General features: G+C 42.9%; 1 protein-coding gene across 2 annotated transcripts; it reads left to right on the top strand.

Annotated features, from left to right (window-relative positions):
• The first annotated feature begins 2771 nt into the window (after positions 1 to 2771).
• Positions 2772 to 18331, top strand: DHX40 (DEAH-box helicase 40). Of its 2 annotated transcripts, none has more exons than XM_031042480.2 (17): positions 2772 to 2945; positions 3601 to 3746; positions 4077 to 4196; positions 5381 to 5611; positions 5795 to 5861; positions 6434 to 6565; positions 7933 to 8032; positions 8479 to 8565; positions 9060 to 9242; positions 9796 to 9876; positions 10575 to 10732; positions 12918 to 13032; positions 13287 to 13395; positions 13708 to 13802; positions 14328 to 14397; positions 14801 to 15029; positions 16840 to 18331. In XM_031042480.2, the coding sequence occupies exons 1-17, from the start codon at positions 2807 to 2809 to the stop codon at positions 16974 to 16976; spliced, it is 2199 nt and encodes a 732-aa protein (XP_030898340.2). In that variant the 5' UTR covers positions 2772 to 2806; the 3' UTR covers positions 16977 to 18331. The 2 variants fall into 2 exon arrangements, with proteins under 2 accessions (XP_030898340.2, XP_005141764.2); XM_005141707.4 differs by having other exon boundaries at positions 2773 to 2945; positions 16837 to 18331.
• Positions 18332 to 19872: the final 1541 nt, after the last annotated feature.

The following is a 19872-nucleotide window of genomic DNA, read 5'->3' as shown; positions in this document are numbered from 1 at the left end:
GGACCACTTTGTCCAAGGCAAGGGCAAGAAAATTCCACAGGAAGTCAAGCCTTTCCTCTGGGAAGATGGATAAACCTGTGGTGTGCAAGTAGGGGCTGGAATATTCCCCATAACCTACTATATCCCTTCTAAGCAGGAAAAATAGCCTCTCCTCTGAAGGGAAAATAAAAGACATCCTTGGGAATAATTCAGCACAGCAAGCTGGCAGACATACAGCCCTCTATCGCCTCACAGAATCTGCAGTTATGTGTAAAGCTAAACCTTAGGAAAAGAGCAATTTCAGTCTCCCTGGCAAAGAAGAAAGTAACCATGTGGCCCTGCGCAAGGCAGTTACTGACAGAGCAGCTGCACGGGTAGAATGCATTTTTACAGTTACTGGAGCAGGGAATTGTAGTAGGATTACTGTGTTTTCCCTCCAGCCCTGCCTTTGATTTGTGGTGTGTGCAGACCCCTTAATTCATTTCTGTTTTGCCCATCTGTGGAACTGAGATAAGATCACAAGGGAATTGTGGAGTGTGGTTCATTAACGTTTATTAGACAGAGGGAAATCCTGAAATGAATGGCACAGTATTCCAGAAGCACAAAGTTCAAGACTGCAAAGAGGTTGATTAAAACCAAATTTGCTATTCCCAGGTTAAGAGGACAAAAAGAAAACTGAAAAACGTTTCCTGTCTCTGTGCCTGCCAAAAGCAGTATGTGATTTCAATAAAATCAAGCAGAATGTGCAAGTGTGTATGCATTCATGCAGACGTATATATCCATGAAAAGGCTTACCAGTAAATGTACACCAAAAAGGGTAATGAAGTGTGAAGTTTCCAATTAGATACAATACAGCAGTGTATGTGATCACCATTAACTAGGTGAGTTACTAGTGGCGACATAGCATTTGCACATTGTGAGGCAATAAATATGTTTTCCTAAAGGGATGTAACAAGTAGTGTATTGGCACATTCCATTATGCACCTGAATGAACAGAGCTGTAAACTGCTTACAGTAATCTTGCTGCCAGACTGACAAGCTTTTCATGCTTATAGAGGAGTGTTTAAGTTACTTCAGGTAACTGCTGCTGGAGAGCCTCAGGGGGAAACGGTAGACATATACACTTCGGTGTTATCCGAAGTGGGAATCTGCATGTTGCAAGAAAGGACCCATGCACAAATGATTTGCCAGTAGCCAATGGACAATTTATGCACTGATAGAGAAGGGATTAATCCCTAGAGAAGGGAATCTTTTTTTTTGTCAGATTGTTGCAAACATCTAAAAGCAATAAACCCTAAGATGCAGCATCAGGTATCTCTCCTAGTTGTGGTACTGGAATGACACAGTTCCTGCAATGCTGTTTTATCTCTGGCTACTTTAGAAATGAAGGGCAGAAAACCAGCTTATCTATCTGCCAGGAGTTTACAATGCCAGTTTGCAGACTGGCCAAATGAATACTCACAGGTTAGACATACCTGAAGCTGGCAACGTTGAGGACTGATGTAACATTTGCCAAACCTTAGAGTGCATTGCAAGCACTCACAGTGATGCCTGAGCCTGTAGGTTAATATTTCTCCTGTTGTGTCGGAGGTAGAAATTGAGGTGATTGATGATAACCAGAGTCAGTAGGTGGCCTAAATTCAGTCATGGTGTGATGACAAATTCAGTGTGTGATTCTTGTCATTGATAGACAGCCTGAGCGTGAAACATCAACAGACACAGGGTTTGTAAAGGAAACAAACGTTATGACACACAGACAAGACACAATGCAAACACTGTGCTGTAGCAGGAACAGGTATTTATTTCCCAGCTAGGCACAAGCTGGGACGCTGGACTGCAGGCTGGTGTAAGTTGAATGTACATCGCTTGCCACCTTCAGGCCTTATGTGAACTCACAGACATTGCCAGAGAGCTGGGGCCTTGGGGCTGGCCTCAGGCAGCAGAAACAAGTATCCTCAGTGTGGTAAATCACAGAGACTTGTAATTTTAAGGAGCTGTTTTCCCTCCATCGTGTGTCTTCCCCACACCCTGTCGATGGCGAGGGGCTATTTTACCTGTGCAGGGGGAACATTGCCTGCGAGCAGTTTGATCTGGGGCTACAAGGACTTTGGAGAGGGAGTCCTCAACAGGGACTGCAGTGATAGGACAAACAGTGATGGGTTCGAACTGAAACAGGGGGAGTGCAGGTTAAATGTAAGGCAGAAGCTGTTCCCTGTGAAGGTGCTGAGGCGCTGGCACAGGGTGCCCAGAGAAGCTGTGGCTGCCCCATCCCTGGCAGTGCTCAAGGCCAGGTTGGACACAGGGGCTTGGAGCAGCTGCTCCAGTGGAAGGGGTCCCTGCCCGGGGCAGGGGTTGGAGCTGGAGGAGCTTTGAGGTCCCTTCCAACACAAACCAGGCTGGGATTCCATTATTTCACACCGCAGTTCAACTGCACCAAGCCTGGAGGGGCTGAGGCGCTGGGCTTGGGAGAGTCCGAGGCAGCCCAGAGGAAAGGTGTCTCTGGCTTCCTTGCATGGGCAACGTCCCTCAGGAAGGAGCAAGTCCTACCGTGAAAAACCGCAGCAGATTTGGGGGAAAATACACCGATTTTGGCTAAAGCCTGAAAGCAGCCGCTGTGCGCCCTGACACAGAGCAGGGGGCGTGGCCTGCGCTGAGGGGAGGGCTTCGTGGGGCGGGGCTTACGTAGGAGGCAGTCTGCGGCTGCGTGAACGCGATGTCGTCACGTGCGCGATGTCGTCACGTGCGCGCCGGCGCCGCTTCCTGTGTATTTCCGGGTCGGGGGTTGTGTTGCACCGGACGGGGGGGGGTCGTGGGGTTCCCTAGGGCCATGGCGGAACCCAGCCTGCCCATCTGCAGGTACCGCCGGGCACTGGTGGAGGCCGTGAAGGAGCAGCCCTTCCTCATCGTCACCGGCGAGACCGGCAGCGGCAAGAGCACGCAGCTGCCCAAGTACCTCTTCGAGGCAGGTAACGGCCGCGGAGAGGGGAGGCCCTTAAGAGTCCCCTCGGCTCTGCGGCCTCGGCCTGGGCACGGATAACGCGACTGTCACATCGCGGGGGTGCGGGTTCTGGCTGGGCCGGGCCCTGTCCGTGGCGTGTGGTGACAGGAGGTGACTTGATTGGGGTTGTTCAGCCTGGACAAGAGAAGGCTCCTGAAGGGGAGGCCTGAGAGCAGCTCCAGTGCCTAAAGGGGCTGCGGGAAACCTGGAGAGGGGCTGGGGACAAGGATATGTAGTGATACAGCAAGGGGCATGGCTAAAAGCTGATGAGGTAGATTTAGATTATATCTTAGGCAGAAGTTCTTCCCTGTGAGGGTGCTGAGGCGCTGGCACAGGGTGCCCAGAGAAGCTGTGGCTGCCCCATCCCTGGCAGTGCTCAAGGCCAGGTTGGACACAGGGGCTTGGAGCAGCTGCTCCAGTGGAAGGGGTCCCTGCCAATGGCAGGGGTTGGAGCTGGAGGAGCTGTAAAGTCCCTTCCAACTCAAACCAGGCTGGGATTCTATGACTGATTAAACCCTTTAAACAAAAAACTCAGACCATATATGTATTATGTTGGTGCTTGTGTATAAACAGATTCTGAGTAGCACTACTCAGTGTCCCTGTTCTTCCCATTTCCCCTATAGGCCTTGCCAAGCATGGAGCCATTGGTGTTACCCAGCCCCGGCGCGTTGCCACCATCTCAGTGGCACAGCGGGTGGCCGAGGAGATGGGCTGTTCACTGGGCAGTGTCGTTGGGTACCAGGTCCGCTTCGATGACTGCACCAGCAAGGTAGGGCTCTGTGTTCCTGGCCCTGTTGTCATGGTGGGGTCAGTGGCTGTGGTGTAGGTATGGAGTGGTACAACCCTATTGTCTCTGCTGGAGCTTTGTGCACAGAAGGTCTCAGCCTTGAGAAGCTGTCTGCCCAAACAATGGGAAAGCTGCTATTATATATATCATATAATTAATTTGATTTAATTTTTTGAACACATTACAACTAAAACATTTCCAAACACCTGTGATCTCTATGTATGTTGTGGACAAGTATGTGATCTCTGTAGAAGTGTTTGCTTCGAAGTAAAAAATCAGGATAACAGCTGAATGTCTAATTAAACCTTTCAGGATACTGCCATCAAGTATATGACAGATGGTTGCTTACTGAGGCAAATACTGGTAGACCCTCTTCTTAGCAAGTACAGTATCATCATTTTGGATGAAGCCCATGAGCGGAGCCTCAGCACTGTGAGTGTCACCTTATATTTGTCTTTTTGGGTTACTCTCTCTTTTACTCAGGTCTCTTTATACCCTTGTTTCACTTTTGCACAGTCACAGAATCATAGGATAGTTTGGGTTGGAAAGGACCTTGGCTGACTTCGCATGGATGTGCTTTAAACTTTGCTGTCCTAAGACCATGGAATTGCTGCTGTGTTCTCTGTTTATTACATGCTGCATAATCTGAAAATAAGATGTGTCGTGTAATCCTGTTGGAATTTTTGTAGCTGTTGTTGCAGTTGAAAGCAGTTAAAACTTGGTTGGCTGTTGGATGCTTTCCCCAAATTTCCAGGAATTTGAAGCCAGCACAGTGAACGCAAATTTTCCAGAATCCTAACATAAAACACCCCAAAGCCACACACAAACAAACCCCTAAAACATCTCTATCACTGTAAGGGCTAATGTTTCTTAGGGTGTGTATGTGCCTGTGCAAAGAGATTAAAGCTTTTGGGTTCACGGAAGTATCTAGACTGACCTAAGTACCAAAAGCTATCAAATGTCACTCTAACCCTTCTGTGGCAAGTGAAGTGAGACTCAAGTCACTCAGTCCTCAATAGATTATGTTGTGTGTCAAACAGCCTACCAGTTCAGCAAATAATCTGCCAGTCCAGCTGGGGAAAAAGGAAAATGCTTTCTGAATCCCAGTTCTGTCCTCAAGCATCTGAGGGTATTGCAAATAATTAGGGTAATGTAAGAAATTGCTCCTTCACCTGTATCTAAGAAGATTTTTAATCCAGAGCACTGCAGAGTAAAACAGACTTGCTGAAGTCATAACAATAAATAGTACAGCAAAGGAGGGTGCACACTCGCTCAGGTAATGTATGCTGGATAGAGGTGATGAATTTTTTGAATGGGTCTTAGGTAACTGCTTGCAAATGGCTTGGGTGTGAGAGTATTTTAGGATTTCAAGTTGCAGTAATTGTGTTTATAGGCAGTGAGGAAGGTGATAAAAAATAATTATATACTAGAAACCAATTTGTGTGCTTACAAGCCAGGCAGTGGATTTGTATGTATTTTTCTGAGTGCTTAGGTCCTGCAAATGTGATTTTCTGTCTTCACTGTACTAGCAAGATAAAATCAGTCCCTTCCAAGTTCATCAGGCACTTCTAAGTAAACTGGGACACTGATAGAAGTTATTTCTGGTTTTCTGTCAGGATATTTTATTTGGTTTGCTGAAGAAACTATTTCTACAGAAGAAACCACCAGACAGGAAGATGGCAATGAAGGTGGTGGTGATGTCAGCCACCCTGGAGGTAGACAAGCTCTCAGAGTTCTTTGGACACTGTTCAGTGCTGCATATTCCAGGAAGAAGTTATCCTGTCAAGTCGATATTCTGCAACCTGCTCAGTCCCCGGAACACTGGCAGCCAGGCATATGTTACAGAGGTCTGGCCTGGTTTACTTTGTTTCTGTGTTGTGTTTTTCTGGTATGGTTATCATATGTGAAAGACCACAAGAATTATCTGCTGTATTGCTGTGTTCTTAGCATCTCTGCAGGTATAGGAAAGAATTAGTACTATGATTTTTAGAGCGAGATTCCAGCTGTTACTGACTTATTTGTTGTTTCAGGCTGTAAAAGTGACATTGGATATCCACTTAAACGAACCAGAAGGTGACATCTTGGTTTTTCTGACAGGTGAGAATTTTGCTTTCAACAACTGATGGCTTTTCCAGGTGAAGCATGACACTGCCAGCAAAAACCATAAAGACAGTCCTTCCAATTCCTGTATAGTTTTTCTCAGCGCAGTAAGTAGAGAAGGGGAAGTTGCAGATTGGCAAACAGAGTCCCTTGAACTGACAGTTTTCAGAGTGTGTTTAGGTATATCCATGTCTATGAGATCAGATAAGAAGACATTAACTTAAGAATCCTTTCTTCCTATGCCAAATTTACTCTGTGTTGTCCATGTTGTCTATCTTATTTTCTTGCTAATTCAGGAAGGGAAAATTTCTTTAGCTGCAAAGCCCTACATCAGTATATGGGCCAGGCACTTACTCATTCATCTTTTAAGGAAAAGCCTTGGTGAGAGGTACCATGGTAAGACTGGGTGTCACCTCCTTATCTAACTCTCATAAATAGTCCTTCCTTCTTGTAATTGTATTGATGATTCTTGTAATACTGGCAAAACAATCTTGTTTCAAGATGCTGCAAACTAGGAAGGCAGAGTTGCAGCTACATAAGGTGTTTTAATGCTCTTGTATGTTTTTTAGGTCAAATTGAGATAGAAAGAGCTTGTGACTTGCTTTTCAAGAAAGCAGAATCTATTGATTACCGGTATGAAGTACATGATCGATCTATTGAAGGTCTGCTTATCTTACCATTATATGGGTCAATGTCAACAGGTCAGTGCGTGACATGTGGAACTTGATATCCATAAATGTTAACTGCAAGAGTTGTTATAAATAGTATCCTAATAAAGTATTTGTTTTGTAATTGGAAAAAAATATCATTCGTTAATCCATTTGTTACAATACTGTAGCACTATGGGGTTTTTTTGTCATGTTCATAAACTTATCAAACTTTAGCGGTGTGTACTGGCACAGAATCCTCCAGGTAAAACTCGTGTCCACTGGAAGTGGCATTGAGGTCTCCAGCTTAGAAAGGGGATATTGTGTAACTAAAACTTCAGATGTCTTATTTAGGCACATTTTATTTTATATGGAAAAGATATTGCCAGTAGGTTTTTTGTGATGGGAGTAGACCTGTAAGGTAAGATAGAAGTAGTTGCTTGTCACACAATACAAGAAAGTACAGGTTATCAGAATGAGTCTGTTTTATTTGGCAGCAATACCACAGCTGGTTTCAAAGAGTTAAAGACAAAGGCCTTTTGACCTTTACTGAACACAGACACTGTGTTTTCAGATGAACTTTAGTGTGGTGTTTAAACGTGTGGGTGTGGTACGTAGAATGCCAAGAGATTGAATAAGTGTTCAAAAGAGCAGGGCAACAGTTTCCATGTGGCAGTACTACTGAGAGATAAAAACTGGTAATGAGCAGCAGAGAGGGAGCAAAACTTTTACCTTCTTGAATGAGCAAAATGAAAAGCTGTCTAAAAGAAAAGTAGAGCTTCTTCCTTACTCCATGATAGGTGTTGGATTCTTGACTGAGAGTGATATTTTGTTTGTTTAGTGGCAGTTTCTAAGAGGCATTTGAATATTTTTAGATGTACAAGAGAAAGTTTTAATTAAAGAGTTTTTTTATATTTTTCAAGTATTGTGAGTGAGAAAATTTCAGGGGAAAGTTGAATTCCCACTTCCCCTTTTTTGTTCTTTGGAAAGGCAAATAAATTAATAGAAACTGCACATGCTGCTTTGTTACATGTTAAAATAAGACTTGCTGGAAGCATGGAGGGTTTAACTGAATCTTCACCTTCACTTGCTCTGATTGTTAAAAACCTTCAAATCCTTTATGAAGATTCTATTAAAACCATCTTGTTTGCTTTCCCTAGCTCTGGGTTAGGAAATATCCAAGAGAGTTTGCCTTTTTTGATCTCAAAATCTTGATTTTGCAAGCAGTAAAGAAGGTGTTCTTTGATTTCTGGTAATATGGCAAAGTAGAACTAAATCTGTATTTTAGAATATTATGCGATTCACTTTCTGATTTGTCAGCTGACTTTCGCTAACCATTAGAATTTGTGCAGCATTAGAGATAAGGTTTGAAATAGCACATGGTAACATAACATTCTTTAACTGACCAACTGTTGTTTTAGATCAACAGAAAAGAATATTTTTGCCAGCTCCCAGAGCCATTAGGAAATGTGTGGTAGCGACAAACATTGCTGCAACATCTCTGACAATTGAAGGAGTCAGGTACCATTTCCTGTTCTTCCTAAAAGCTGTAACAGGGAATTCAGAAAATCCTACTACATTTGAAAAGACATGTCTGAATTCTTTCCACTACTAGACCTGTCCAATGATTACCTGCTACCTTTTGTTTTTTATGTAGTGAATAATAAAACCCTTGATAGCATTATGTAGTCTTACAGATGACTAATATTGTTGGACCCTAATATGAAACCAAATCTCAGCTCCTTTAAATGAACATAGTCTCCTTTGGTGCTGGGAGCTGTTATTTGTAATATCCTATAGATTAAACCATTGCAGGGCTGCAGCTGAACAGCAGAGTGCAACAACCTGTTTGCAGCAATTGTAGGGTAAATGTGTTCTCGCTTTGATTACATACATGTGGCAGTTACCTGTCTGTCTCCTGAGATTTCTGTTGTTTTTTCCTCTGACAGAGTATGAATCTTTTTCAGATATGTAGTAGATAGTGGATTTGTGAAGCAATTGAATCATAACCCCCGAGTTGGCTTGGACGTACTGGAGGTGGTTCCCATTTCAAAGTAAGTTTTAAAAACATCACGTTTGGTGCTTCTTGGAGTTGCTCTGCCAATACAGTGTGTTGGATGATCTTTAAAATAAAAGAAAGGGCGTGGGGTGGCTTTGAGGCTCCATAATTTAAAGCCTTCTTGTTTGCTGCTGAGCAGAAAGTGGTTCAGGACACAAAATTTTCTGTAAGTTACCGGCAGTAAGAAGGAATTGACAATGCATTGTCTGTAGTCTGAACAGCAGCTCACACGTTATCCTCTGTTTGTTGAATACAACAGTCTGATTCAGAGAAGCTTAAAACAAAATCTTCCCTTGTATGGAAATGCTTCTTCATGCTGCTAGTTCCTGTATAGCTGTAGTTCTCAATTGCTGCACAGTGTAATGTATCTTCCATCTACAGGTATAGAAATTGCTATTAGTTTATCTTAGTTACAGTGTGCTGCTTTGAATAATAACAGAAGGAATCAAGAGTTGGGTTTTTTTCCCCCCCTGCTTTTCTGCTTGGAAGGAGCGAAGCAAAGCAGCGAGCTGGCCGAGCTGGCAGGACATCATCTGGAAAGAGCTATCGACTGTACAGCAAAGAATTCTGGGAGCAGTGCATGCCTGACCACACTGTGCCAGAGATCAAGAGAACCAGTCTGACATCTGTCATCCTGACCTTGAAGTGCCTCTCTGTGCATGATGTCATAAGGTAACCGCCATGGAGGGGGGATTAATATTTTCTTCCTGTCAGCAGCAAAGCAGCACAGACTCCAACAGCCTGTTGGCAGGAGGCAGGGTTGTCTCTGGCCAACTGTGGCATTTGGATACAATCAGCTTTTCTGCTGTTCTCCCCAGTCATTAATGCCAGATTGGATCCTGAGCTCAGTTTGAGGTTCTGCTAAAACTAGCTCCTTCTCTCCAAAATGAAATAGTTAATAGTGTTCCTTTAAAATACCCATGTTTTATATCCCAAAAGCTTCATCTCTGTGGAATTGTTTAACTTTAGAGTCATACACATGCAGAGAATGTAGTTCATCTTTGCAAGTGTCGTGCTGGGATTTGTCATTGTAGTTCTTTAGCTTGAGGCTGTACATGTAGTTACATGCCCATATGCTGAAGATGCTCATGTGCACTTGGGTCACAAACCCGTACTGGAAGTTTAAAACAGTATTTTAATAAATATGAAAACTAACAAAGCTTTTTTGAGTCTGAACAGCTAGATTGTTTTATTTTGTGGTTTTTAATCTTACTTTTTACTATAGATTTCCCTATTTGGACTGCCCTGAAGAAAGGCATATTTTAGAAGCTCTCAAAGAACTTTACCAGTGTGATGCTATTGACAGGTAAAAAAGGGGTGTAGTCTCTAGAAAAATTTAATGGTTTAACTGATGTTAGGGAGTTGTTCATATGGATTAAAGTACTTCCCCCAGCAGTAGAATATGTTTCCTTATTAGACCAGGAAGTTAACAACTCTGTTTTAATACACTGTCTGTAAAATTAAGGTTAGAGTCTGGCATAGGACTTGGGAGGTACAGAATAATTTCTCCACATTGTCCTGGAGTTCCTGAGTGACCTCAGACAAATTACCTCAGCTTTGTGTGCTGTAGTTCCTGACAGCAAATCCCAGACTTGTGATGAAGGTACTTAGGAAGTAGCTGTGAAGCCTATCCAAGAGCATAGGACAGGAAGTGAGATCTTAGCCTAAGCTTCCAGGAATTCTTCTTGGGGGAAAAAAAATAAATACATTAAACCCCTCTTAAGCATCTGATAAACTTACAGAGCTGGGTTTGCCTGCCATGGAGCAGGTATAAGGAAGCTGGAGAAAGATGAAACATTCTTCTGCTAGTGACATTTGCTTTATGTCTCCAGCACCTGCCTGGGCACACACAGACTGCAGTGTTGCAACAGTCCAGAGGGAAATGCTTCTTTCGTACTCTTTATCAGTATATGGTGGCTGGCATTGTGTGTGCGTGTTCTGATTCATGTTTAAACACAGTTTTGTTGAATCTGGTGTTTAAATCTTTTTTTTTCCTGGGATAAGGAGAGGTCATGTGACAAGACTGGGTGAATTCCTGGTGCAGTTTCCCCTCCCTCCCAACCTGACCTGTGCTGTCATAAAAGCTGCTTCTCTTGACTGTGAAGACCTGCTTCTTCCCATAGCAGCCATGTTGTCTGTGGAAAATGTCTTTATTCGTCCAGGTAGGAAGCCCCTTATCACAAAGTACAGCCTTGATTGGGGGGGAAATTCTGCTTGGACAGGGACATCTCTGTCCAACCAGGCAATGGTCAGGCAGCACGCATGTTTCATCTGGAGACCTGCATCTTCTCCCTTGGTAGTTTTTGGTGCTAATAGTTTGTGAGGCCACAGTATCTTATAGGTGTATCTCAAGGTTATAAAGCAGGTACTGATTCTGTATTTTGAACAACGGTAGCATAAACCTTTACTTCAGTGTAAGGATATTCCTGCCAAGGAGCAAGTTTGTCTCAGCTAGGCCCAGCACGGGTGAGAGACATTAAATGAATGCTTTAAACAACACTTATGTTACAGTGTGAGGAAGTGTCCTCAAGTGCAGTGTCTTGTCTCCCACAGTACATTGTAGCAGGTCTGTAGAGAAGAATGGTAAGATTAGGACAAACACATAATGATACTTTGCCCAAATGCTGTTATAGCTTTCTGTACTCTTGGAGTCAGGGCACACTGGACACTAGGAACTGGACAACAGCTGTTCCAATGACTTCAAAATAGCATGGAATTGGGTTGCATTTGTCCTAAGGCTGTGAGCTGTAAAGCAACATATGGGTGAATGGATTGCTGAGAGGTTGTAAGGGAGAGAACTGTGTCACAGGAGGGAAAGAAAAAGAAAGCACACCAAAAAAAAGCAACCAAAAAACCCCCAAACCCAACCAAAAAATATCCACCCAGAAAAACCCCACCAAAAAAACCACCAAACCCCTCCAGAAATCCAGACTGCATTACAGCAGATGTTTTGCTGTTGGTCTGTGTACAGACAACAGGGACTGACTAATGTTCTTAACAAAAGGGGTTGCTGCCTCTGAATTGATTTCTCTGTTCAATAACTCTGTTTAACCAAATAAACCTGTGAAGTTACTGTGAGAAGCTCAACACTGACTCAATTTCCAGTGTTTTTCTAGATGGAAAATGTAATTCTGCTGTGGTTCTAAGCTAGCACCTCTCACTAGTGCTAAACTCACTCTCTTATTTCCTCGTTACTGCTTTCTTTCCCTCACTGTTTGCCTCCCTCTTTCCCCTTCAATGTGCTACATATATATAGTCTTTATAGGTATCATAGCCTTTGTGGGAGACCTTTGTCCTTTCTAGTCACTCATTGGCTTATGTCCAGTTATCTCTGTAGTCTATTAACTGTGCCCATTAGTGCAACAGCTAAAGACACTGCTGACAGTACTGATAGCCTGGATTCTGCTCTGGGGTCTTTGCCATTCCCACAAATGTGCATTTACTTTCCCATCCTCCATCTGGCAATATGCCCTTGTTATCTGTTCAGCTAGCTAACGCACAGCATGCTAGTTAGTCTCCAGCAACCCTGTACATTAGGACACAGACACAGAGACTTCCATTCTGAAGGCACTTGCTCATGTGCAATATGTATATGAAAAGGCTTTCTTAATTTGTTGGTGTTATTTTTAATACCCACAGACTTCTGGCATTGTCTGCAGGACAGCAGCAACAGGATGCATTTGCCTTTGCAGCTGTATCTCTCTCTGCTAAGAGGAATGGGTTGTTCTGGGGACAAAAGTCTTTGGGTATTTAAAACTTGAAGTAACACTTTAGAAATGTTGCTTTTGCCTGGTACATTCCCAGCATTTAGTGAAGGTAAATTCCCACTAAACTCACAGATTGCATTTTTAGTAGTCTCTTATTTAGTTAAGATTTCCATTACTGTGTCACTTGAGTATGAGGACAAAAGCAGAGTTAAATAGAGCAGATTGTGCTTTGATGGGTTGGTTTCAACAGTCTTGTTTTTCTCTCAGGACAAAACTTTCACTTGACCCTTGTGAGCTACTTGTTTCAGGTCACTGTTCTGACATCTTTCCATGTCAACATCTGAATTGATTGTAAGAGAGAAATACATAGAACGTTTCTTTCTAAGAGACTGTAATTTTTCAGCTTTAGTCCTGAGTGATGAAATTAATCACAGATTTATTAGCATATACCTGTTCTTGTTCAGTAGTAGTAGAAGGAGGCAGAACTGTAAATGCAGCTGCAGAGGAGAGACAGATAAGAAAATAACATGAAAAGAGCCAAGGCTGTCAAACACACTTTGGAGGAATGCTAATAGGAAATAGAGTAGGGGTGATAAATAAAAATGACTTTGCTAACATGAGATGTAACTTACTTCCTTAGGTGATCCTCAGAAACAAAAGGAGGCTGAGCTTCAACACCAGGAACTTTCCTCACAAGTGGGAGGATGCAATGATTTTGCAACCCTCTTAAATATTTTTGAACAATGCAAAGCAAGGTATAACATGATTCCTTACATAAGGTGGTTTATGCATTGCTCATTACTCCCAGTTGCTGATGTACTCATGCCTAACTGCAGATTTATTCCTTATTGTGATCTGTAAATTCTGTCAAGACACTTATTATTTAAATGAACAAAATATCTGGCTGTGTAAGTTGCCTTCTTTATAAGACTATAACAAAACATAGAGGCAATTTTCTGCCTGCAGCTGACAAAGGGCTTCTTTATAATACAAGTATTTCTGTTCTCAGCAAGTCTCCTTCAGCTTGGTGCCATAAATACTGGATCCATTGGAGAGCTTTAAAGTCTGCTTTCAGTGTGGAAAAACAGCTTCGGGAAATAATCAGTAAACTGAAACAGGTAAAAATTGACTTTTTTAATATCACTGAGTTATATAAGTTTATATTTAAGACATGTACTGGACTACTGAGCCTTTGCCAGATACCTGTCTTTCTCCAGTAGAAACGAATCCACTTAAATATTTATTAGAGCATCCTTCTTGTAGCTTCTGTGACTAACAGATATGAAGCTGGTAATGAGCAAGAAGGTTTTTCTCCTTTCCATGTAGTTTCTGTATGGTGAGAAATCCAAAGCTTAAAATTCAGGGGATGGAAGGAGTATAGCCACTTTTTCCTTAGGAAAGATGCTAATTCACATTTTTTGTTCACATAGCTGCCAGACTTCCCTAAAGAGACATTTGAAGGTTCCAAAACTGAAATACTAAGAAGATGTCTATGTGCAGGATACTTTATCAATGTAGCTAGGAGGTAAGTAATGAAGTTCGGAGAATTGAGTGGAAAAGATATTATGCATATTCTTTAAAGGTGTACCTGCATATTAAAACAGAATAATAAAGCTGTGTGATGTTACAAATAGCAATTGCAGCTGAAGGTGGTGTTTCTGCACAGGGCTAGATGCCTGGTGGGTACACTGCTTTTCACTCTCATTACATTCTTGGAATAGTAGTTTTTTTTCTGTCTGTGAAATGAGCTTGCGAGGTGATGAGTAGTTCCAGATATGAAACTTGGAAATCTCCAGTTATCATGGCTGTCAATTCCAGTCTCAGTCACAAACCCTGTTTATTATTGCATTAGGTTGCAATGTTTCTGCAGTAAATTATACAGTTATATTTTATTTCTCTTTTTTTTGCAGTTTAATTCTGGAAGGATCTTTCTCTGCTTATATATTTGAGTATTTTCTTCTATACTGCAGCTGATGTGCTTAGTTTAGTGCTGCTGTCTAATCATGTTTTATCATTTTTCATTTTTTTTTTTTTTTCCCAACACTTTCAGATCTGCAGCCAAGACATTCTGCACAATGGATGGACATGGCAGCATGGTCTATATCCATCCTTCATCTACAGTAAGTTACCAAAGTTTGTTAATAAAATGGCAAAGGTCCTATAAAAGGATTAAGAGACAGGTCCCTGCCAACACTTCCTCTTCTGTTTGGTTTGTCCTGACATATGGCCAGGAGAAGCATCAGTGTCCATCTTGAGAGTGGAGAAAAGCCTCATTTCTTCAAATATAATAACTGGTTGTCTTACAAAACGAGTGTGACATATGCAGAGTTTTTTTTCTCTGGCTCTTTGGAATTCTTGAGCAACTTTAAGGAAATCTGTATGCCTTAATTTCCCTGTCGGAATGTTTAGGGTAACATCGGCTTTCTCTCATTCTTGCGTCTGCATTGGAAAATATTGCAATGGAGAGTGGTTTAGAAATAAAAGTTCTTTTACCAGTTCTGAAATAATCTTTTAATTTTTCAGCTATACAACCAGGAGACTCTCCTTGAGTGGATCATCTTCCATGATGTCACAGTGACATCCAAAATCTATGTCCGGACAGTATGTCCTGTTCGCTATGAATGGGTCAAAGACTTGTTGCCCAGATTGCATCAGATTGATGCATATGAACTGAGCAGTGTGGCACGGGAAGAAGTAACTGAAGAGGAAATAATCAAGTGGAAAAATAAGGAGGACCTTAAGAGGCAGTATGGTAAGTGCACTACTACTCCATAGCTATGGCATGTATAGTTTCCTTGGTTGTTTTGGACATGTGTATATATTATGCTACTGAATGCATTCAGTATTAGTCTGGATGTGCTTAACATACTTGATACGTGTAGATCTAGCTGTTTTCATGTCTTACTACAGCTCTGCAATCCTTATTTCCCTGCCTCTGCAGTGCAGGAGTGTAGTGGTGTTTGCTTATTGGTTCTTACCTTGCTCCCCCCTTCTTCTGGTTTACTATAGCTGACAGGAGCAGGACTTTAACACAGAGTTGAATGAAAGCATTTTGAGTGTGACCATTATTTAAGTTTGTGAAGGGTATCTAGCCATAGATACCCAAAATAATACGGTTCTGAGAGAGAGAAGTTCTAAGGGCTATGGGGCGGTGGCAGGAATTAAAAAAACCAAACCACCCCAAATCCCCACAAAACAAAAAAATGTAGAGAAAAGTCTCACATTTTGGTGAATGTCTCATTCTGACAAGGAACTTAATACCATATGTTTAAATAGTTTTAATTAAAACTGATGCCTGCTAACTGATGTGGCTGCTTGACATTCTTTGAATTCTCCTGTCAGCAGGTTTCACCAGGCAGCCAAGTATTCAAAGGGCCTCTTTACTCCTGAGATGACCCTTTCAAAACATTGATTTACTGTACAGTACAGGCACTGGCTGTAGAAATTCTCTTGTTTTCTTAACAATACAAAAAATGCAGACTGCTTTGCTCAGCCCACGGTCTCTGTCCTGCATTACTGTATAAAAAACTATTTTGAATGCTAAAAACAGGAATTGGGTTTGTTTATAATATTTCTGGAAAGTATATTTGTGTTTTTGGATAATGCAGAGGAGCCTCATCTATTTTGCTAAAGCCCAAGAAGCTGAGGTTTGTTCTTTTTGTTCCCCTTAACTGTTTCATTTCACCAGGCAATTGCAAATTAATTTGAGCTTAGTATTGACTTTACAGATGTATTTCTAGGAGCTTCGTTATAGGTAGGTGGCAGAATAGCTGCCAAAGGCTTCATTAGTGCCCAATGGAAGGAAGGGCTGTAGCACGAGCTGAATTATTATTTGACTCCAAAACAGAATAATTACAAATACTCCAATAATGAATGCTGATTAAAGCTCCTTCCTCTTATTGAAGAAACTGGTGCCCAGCCCCAGAGCCTTGGGAGCAGGCTGCAGTGGCTGCTTCATTCACACAATATTTATATACTCAGAGTCTTTGAACGATTTTTTTAGTAGTATTATTATTGTAAATTTTATTTTTAACTGAAAATATTTCCTGCTTTTCTTCTGAGAGAAGCACTCCCAAGGTCTCAGCTCAGGGGGAGTGCATTTCTAATGGTGTGTGATCTGGAGTATTGGCTTTTCCCACTCCTTTATCTGTATTCTATCCTCTCCCTTCCTCCTACCCCTGGAAGTGTATACAGATAGTGTTGTCTTTCTCCTGCCTAAACATCAGTCTGAGATACGTAATTTAGAGAAGAAACAGGTGCATAGGACACAAGATGCATAGTATTTCTTTCAATAGAAAGCAAGAGATCCGTTTGGGGATGAGGTGAGCCCAGCTGCAAATTGCCATAGGAATTAAGGAATGATTTTATTTTTCACTTTTTCCCTTTTCCACTGAGGTACAGTCTGTCCTCTCTGGAATTCATTCAAATGACTGACTGGGACTTGAAAAACATAGGGGATTCTGTTGGGGAGCTTGGGTATTTTACAGGTAGTAGGAATTGTAATGATGCGGATTTTTTTGACACAGAAGAGTGTATTTCTCTCTCTCCTCTCCCTCCAGAAGGAGTCACGGACAACTCTGTAAAGAAGATGGAGAGAAGGAATGATGATCAATCAATATCAGATGCCCGAGCTCGCTACCTTGAGAGAAAGCAGCAAAAAGCACAGGGTTTAAGTGGCACATTGAAAGAAATGGGGTAATACTTGTGGTTGCTCTGCTCCCACTAGGAGGAAAAGCAGTTTGGTGCAGTTGTTCTGGGTACGTTTGCATAATGCAAAATGTCTAACCAGAATGAAGGAAAACTTCTGCTTTGTGGTAAGTTTGAGTGCCAAAGCATAAAACATACTCTTCCTTTGCTGCATCCAGCAAGGAAAAATTACCAAGGTGAATTTTGTTGCTACTTGTCACTGGCAACAAGTTAGTGACCTCAAGTGCCCATCCCCTCAATGGGGATGAAGACCTGATATTTAGTATGGGGCCAGTTCTGTAGCATTTAATTGACTTAAAAAGGTCTTGGTGGTCTCTTTGCTGTTAATAATAAAATTTTCTTAAAGATTTAAGGAATGGAACTGCCACTTTTAGTCATTTTACTTTGTATGATTGTGACTATACAGTCTTCATGCTCCTACACATTTTTCTGAGCAGTGTATGAACTGCTCTTTTGATGATAGAGGTATCAGGATATAAATTCAAAAGGACATTTGCCACCAATGTTCTCTCTTGCAGACAGTGTTTTCCTACTCTGTATTGTGCTGTACCATGTACAGTGATGCTTCTGGGTGAAGGTGTCTTTGAATGCAAAGTATTTTGTAGATGTTTTCACATTCTTGCTAACAGTGCATAATTTTTGTCAGGGATGACTTAGCACTATGTGTTTTCCATTTGGCAAAAAAACCCACAACAACCCAGCAGTCAAGCCAGTACTCAGCAGTCAGTCCAGTACTAGGTCCTGCAGGCCTGCTGCCCAGTAGGCTGGTTTTATGAATTTGATGACTGTTATTTTTAAAATGTATGCATTTTGGTCTGAAGATGTGTAGAATGTGTATTTTCAAATGTGTAGAAAATACCCAGGGAAATACTAGCTTTATTTCTCAATTCAGGTATATAAAAAACAAAGAGCTGTGTTGCTTTGTCATCATAAAATGTATCCTTCTCAGTAAAGAGGTCACCTTCATCTTAAAATGTTCCAGTGCTCTGGTGTGGAGCTTGTCTTGCTATTTTTCCATCAGTACTAATTCACATTTTATATAAGAGTTTCAAAAAACCTGGAAAAGCTTACTGTCATTTTTCATGCATTTGTGTGCACTGTTTGTCACCTTTAATTGCTTTTCAGATAACTAGCTTACACTGCTAAAGTTGTAAGTAAGCTTTAGCATTTGGTGTAAAACATTAAGCATTCCACCTCTGTACTGTGCAGGCTGTGGCTGATCATAAACTCTAGAACCACCTTGGGATTCTCTTCTGGGGAATATGATGATATTATTCTTCACAAGGAAGGCAGATCTGGTAATTGTTCCTCTTTCTGTGGTTGTACCTATTAAAATGAAAAACCTGAGGCTGGTCTGTGTACTTGCCAAACCTCGTGAAGAAGGTGTGATTCACAACTCCAGGAGCTGGAGAGGCTGCAGCATTTACTGCCAGTTCCCTGCAGGGTCAAGTGGTGCTGTCAGCTAAGAGACTCAACTTGAGCAGCACCACAATTGTCAACGGCTCCGTGAGGAGCAGACAGCAATGCCAGGGGCTGCTCCATGTTTCAGAGCATAGAAGCAGCAGGGAAGTTAATGCCCTTCTGTTTCCTAAGGGGATGCGTGAATCAATTATTTCTGGTTGCGATCAATCTTTGCAGGAAGTGGCATGTTTACAATTCCTCTTCCATCAGGCTGTTTATCCAGGTTCAGATGGAAAAGGGGTTTGTTCTTTCATGCTATTGCTCAGGCTCTGCATTTGAGAAGCCAGCTCTTTTCTGTGATTAAACACAGTCTGAATTTTGCCATTTGATTTATATTTGCAATGGTGTAGCCCCTAGCAAGTCAGATGGCATCCACACTACACACGGTGTCTGAGTTTAGGAGCTGGAATGGCCACTCTTGCTTGGGACTGTGCATCTCTTGGCAGGTCCTAATTTTTGTTTGGTTTTGTTTTCTTTGGGTTTTTTTTTTACTTAATCTGGAGGCAGGTTCCCCTCCCCCTTCCAGAGCTGCTCAGAGGCTCTGAAACTGTGAATTCAGGCAAAGCAAAAATGGTCTGAGGAAATAACCATGAGATTGCAAAATAAGCAGAGCCCGGTGCGCTCTGCTGGAGTAGCCGTGCCTTCCAGCACATGCAGTCCCTTGGTAAAGCTTGGAATGCTGCAATCCTTGAGCAGAATTTTCCCATGGGCTGGAGTAACAGTGCAAGGTAAACACAGGAGCAAAGTTTTGAGTTTCATTACAGTACTGTGCGTGTTCACGATGCTCTGTATGGGAAGTCTTGTAGGCCATCCATCTATCCTTGGGTTCCAGGGCCTGCAGCAGCCTTAGCGAAGGTCGGTACTGGCTGTTTTCTACATCAGAGCTGTAGTGCAGAGCACGGAACACCCGAGGGGTGCTGAGTACCGCGGGACAGCAGCGCATGGAGCTGAGAGCCGCGGCCCTTGCTGAATGGGGGCAAACCTGAGGGGGGCCGGGAGGGACCGATCGCGTCCCGCTCCGGTGCCGCTGCCGGGGCCTGGGGGCCGGTCCTACGGCCGGGGCCTGCGGGCCGGTCCCAGTGCCGGGGCCTGCGGGCCGGTGCCACTGCCGGGGCCTGCGGGCCGGTCCCACTGCCGGGGCTTGCGGGCCGGGGCCTGCGGGCCGGTCCCGCCCGTCTCCATGGTAACCGCGGTCCTTCCTCCCGTTCCCGGGAGTCACCTTGCCCGGCCGCGCTGTCCGCCGGCACGTGACCTGCCGGCGCGAGACGCGCGGAGCGGAAGTGACGTAACGCACCCGGTCGCATGATGTGGCAAAAAAAAAGGCCGCGGAGGGAGGAGCGCCGCGTGCAGAAGTAGTCCCTTCCGGTGGCGGATCCTTCCGCCGCTCCCATTGGTCCCGCGGCGTGCGAGTCACGCCGTCCGTCGTG

The sequence above is a fragment of the Melopsittacus undulatus genome, chromosome 13 (genome assembly GCF_012275295.1).
Source record: "Melopsittacus undulatus isolate bMelUnd1 chromosome 13, bMelUnd1.mat.Z, whole genome shotgun sequence".
Lineage (NCBI taxonomy): Eukaryota > Metazoa > Chordata > Aves > Psittaciformes > Psittaculidae > Melopsittacus > Melopsittacus undulatus.
Note: the sequence above shows the minus strand (reverse complement) of the source record. Positions and strands in the feature narration are given on the sequence as shown.